The sequence below is a fragment of the Cynoglossus semilaevis genome, chromosome 4, assembly GCF_000523025.1.
Source record: "Cynoglossus semilaevis isolate Cse_v1.0 chromosome 4, Cse_v1.0, whole genome shotgun sequence".
NCBI classification, from domain to species: Eukaryota; Metazoa; Chordata; class Actinopteri; order Pleuronectiformes; family Cynoglossidae; genus Cynoglossus; species Cynoglossus semilaevis.
In genome coordinates, this window is record NC_024310.1 from 15,094,221 (window position 1) to 15,097,410 (window position 3,190).

Below are 3,190 nucleotides of genomic sequence, written 5' to 3' on the forward strand. Positions count from 1 at the left end.
AAGACTTTGATGTCATTTCCTATTATCAATTGTATTTGTTTTACATGTTTATTAATTGAAGTGCTAATTGTTTATTTAGGAAAATTAACTTGTTCACACTGTATATTATACGTACAATATAATATTAATATTTTAATTTAATTTTAATTATAATATATAATTTCTGGGGTTTTATGTATTGAACATCAAACACTGGCCCCTTAATGAAATGACACTGTAGGCAGTGGCATTTCATTCAGCTCATTTGAGTTTAAAATGCCTGATCTAAATGTTAGCCAAACAGAGCAATAATAGTTAGACATTTGCTAAAGGTCAAAGGTGGCTTTAACAAAACTAGAGTTTTTTCAAAGATTAACTTTAATGCATTGGAAAAAACCACAGATGAAAAAGGAACTTTTAATTATAATAATAATAATAATAAATACTTAGATTTATTCACTCTTTATACACAAAGAACTTTGCTTTTGCTTTTTTATCAAATTTACATCATTAATTTTTTTTTATTAATCATATAATCAACCTGAGCTTCAGTCTCCTTAAACTGTTTGTGAGATTCTCTCTAGCACAGAGACTGCTGTGAAGCCAGACAGCTACATGTGATCTAAACACTGCTGTATTCCAGTTTATATAATAAACCCTTCTTTTTTGTTGCACACGAGGGATGACATTAGAGGAGCAGACTCACCTTGATGGCTTGAATCTGGCGTGCCTCCTGTTTGTGTCTTAGAAGCTCCCTCTAAAAAGTGAACAAAGACATTGGAGAGTTGGCTCTTTCCTAAATAGGCTCTCATTATACAGTATTTACTTATTGTACCTTGAGATCAAGGGCTTCCTCTGTGCTTTGGTCCAACCTACTGCGGATTAGAACCTTCAAAGTGGAAGAGAATGAGAAGGATCAGCGTCATTAAAAGAGTGGAAAACTGTGGAAATGTGATGCACAAAGAGAAGACTAGTCTTGTGACAGTGAGCTGGTAGATTAGAGAGATTCGTGTGGAGACACACTTGAAGCCTCCAAACCTCTAGACTACAGAGGGGCTGAAACTGACACTCCACACACACACACACACAGATTTAGAAACGGGGGAGCTGGCGAGTATTGTTTTGTCAAGTTAACAAGAAAGGCAGGACGTTGTACCAGCTGTTGTTCAGGGTTAGCTCTGCCATCCCCAAAGCTCACAGATCTGTCCTGGTCCTCCTCAGGGAGGGAGCCGTGCAGCAGGAGAGCCTGAGGAGGTTAAAAGAAAGACAACGTTACAGGTTTATGTGCATGAACAACGTGAAGCTGCCAGTAACAGATGGTCAGTCATTTGTGTTAGGAACAGCTCAATACAACTTTTTCATGTCTGATACTGGTAACGATTCTGCAACTCAGAGTTTCTGCTGATACCAGTATCAATCTGAATCTTCTTTTCTCCTCTGGCATGCTGCTGACGTTGGGTTTATCACATGTTGTGAAGGTTAAGTTGAGCATTTGGACTTGGGTAACAGATGACCTGTAGTTGTTTTTTTTTTTCTACGTTCGATCCTGATGTTTTGTAGGATGAATATCGGTCTGATACCGATCCTGACTATCAGATGGAGCCAATCTGTGCTTTTGGTGGGTCTCCCAAAACTGAAATGAGGCAACATTGCAAGAAGTTTTCATCACAATATTGCATAATTATCCTTCCTTCCTCATTGTCACTGTCTTCTGTGAGCAAATGGGCAGCAGTGGAGAGAAAAAAAAATAATTTTCTTCAACAGGAAGAACTCCCCAGGAGACCTGGACTCAGGCTGTGGAGCCATCTGCACCAGCCAGTAGGGAGGGGTACGAGGAGGAGATAAACAATATGTACTGTAAATACTGTGTAATAGGGCCGTTAAAATGGATACAGTACATTAGCAAAATCAAAATTCTCTACCTTAAATGTAGTGTTTTTTGAAAGATTTGTAAATTGCGTTGTAATGCTCTTGTTGTTCCCTTTTTTAGGCCACAAGATAAACGGTTTAGGGTGCGATACCACTCTATTTCCGTACAGCCTGGTTCGTAAGAGACTGTAAGATGCGCAGTATTGACTAAAACCCATTGTTTTAAATTATACTTCATAATTATCTTTTTATCGTTTTCCATCTGAATGATTCCATCATTTGAATTAGTCAAAAATAAAAACAGGTTCGAACGACAATCAGCTCAGGGTGTATGACCCTGTACCTTTTTGCCGATATTCAGATTTTTGGATATTGTCCAAACACTTAATTCTGATTGTGATATCAACCGATACCGATATGGGCCTGGTAATATTTATTTATTTATCTATTCAAACCACTGTATGAGTATACTGCCATCTATGGACTTTCACTTTAATATACAGCCATTTATCCCCAAAACTATTTTTAGGGCACACATCATTTGGCGAAACCCAGGGTTTCGGGTTTTCATTATCGGAGGAAAAACATACAAAAACATGCTAATATCCGGCCAATAATATCGGCTAACCGGTATTATTGGACATCACTACATACAGTTAATTGCTGTGCATGTGTGTGTACGTATGTATATACTGGAGGTCTCCATATGCAAAGTCTTTCAGGAACCAACCTGTAGTCGGAACACCATCCTCCTGGCCTCCTGCATCTCTTTCTCCAGTTGCTCCTGGTGAACATCAAGCTGCTCCTCCCAGGACTTTGGCTCCTCCTCTTCCTCATTAATTTGCCCGAGGGACGGACACAGTCCGCAGAATGGCACCTCATCTGTAAAAAGGTAAAGGATCAGGGAATAGCAGACCAGAAGGATTTTCTTTTAACTACAGGACAGCCTTCTCTCCAGGAAGTGATGTGCAGTCAACCGACCAACCTGTGACAGATTTCCTCTGTGTCAGCTCTGATTTGTCTTCCTGAGATTCCCTGTGGTCCTTAGTCTCATCATGCACTGCTTCTTCTTTACTGGTGTCAGTGGACTGAGTGATGGGGCACTCGTCTTTAGGAGAATGAGCAGGGCTGGCAGAGCTAAGACTGAAACATAGTTGAGGTAAATGAAACCAGCTACATAAAAATAAGGACACAAGTTTTATTATATTAACAAAAAACAATCATCTCCTGAAGAAAAGACAAATATATAAAATTGTTTATGCAAAATATTGCTTTAGCCATCAGGAAATAGACTACTTAACAAACAGAAGCAAGAATGAAAAGAAAGATGTCAGAGAGCTGC

At 39.0% G+C, this 3,190-nt stretch overlaps 1 protein-coding gene across 4 annotated transcripts in view; it reads right to left on the bottom strand.

The window, feature by feature from the left end:
* The window catches only part of dixdc1a (DIX domain containing 1a), a 10,893-nt gene that overhangs the window by 4,495 nt on the left and 3,208 nt on the right, over window positions 1-3,190 (bottom strand). For all 4 annotated transcript variants that reach the window (XM_017032103.2, XM_017032105.2, XM_008309498.3 and 1 more), the window contains exons 3-7: window positions 2,834-2,991; window positions 2,579-2,730; window positions 1,136-1,225; window positions 815-868; window positions 686-736 (exon numbers count right to left, since the gene is read on the bottom strand). In XM_017032103.2, coding sequence (XP_016887592.1) covers window positions 686-736; window positions 815-868; window positions 1,136-1,225; window positions 2,579-2,730; window positions 2,834-2,991 — 505 coding nt within the window. The remainder of the gene's footprint in view (window positions 1-685; window positions 737-814; window positions 869-1,135; window positions 1,226-2,578; window positions 2,731-2,833; window positions 2,992-3,190) is intronic.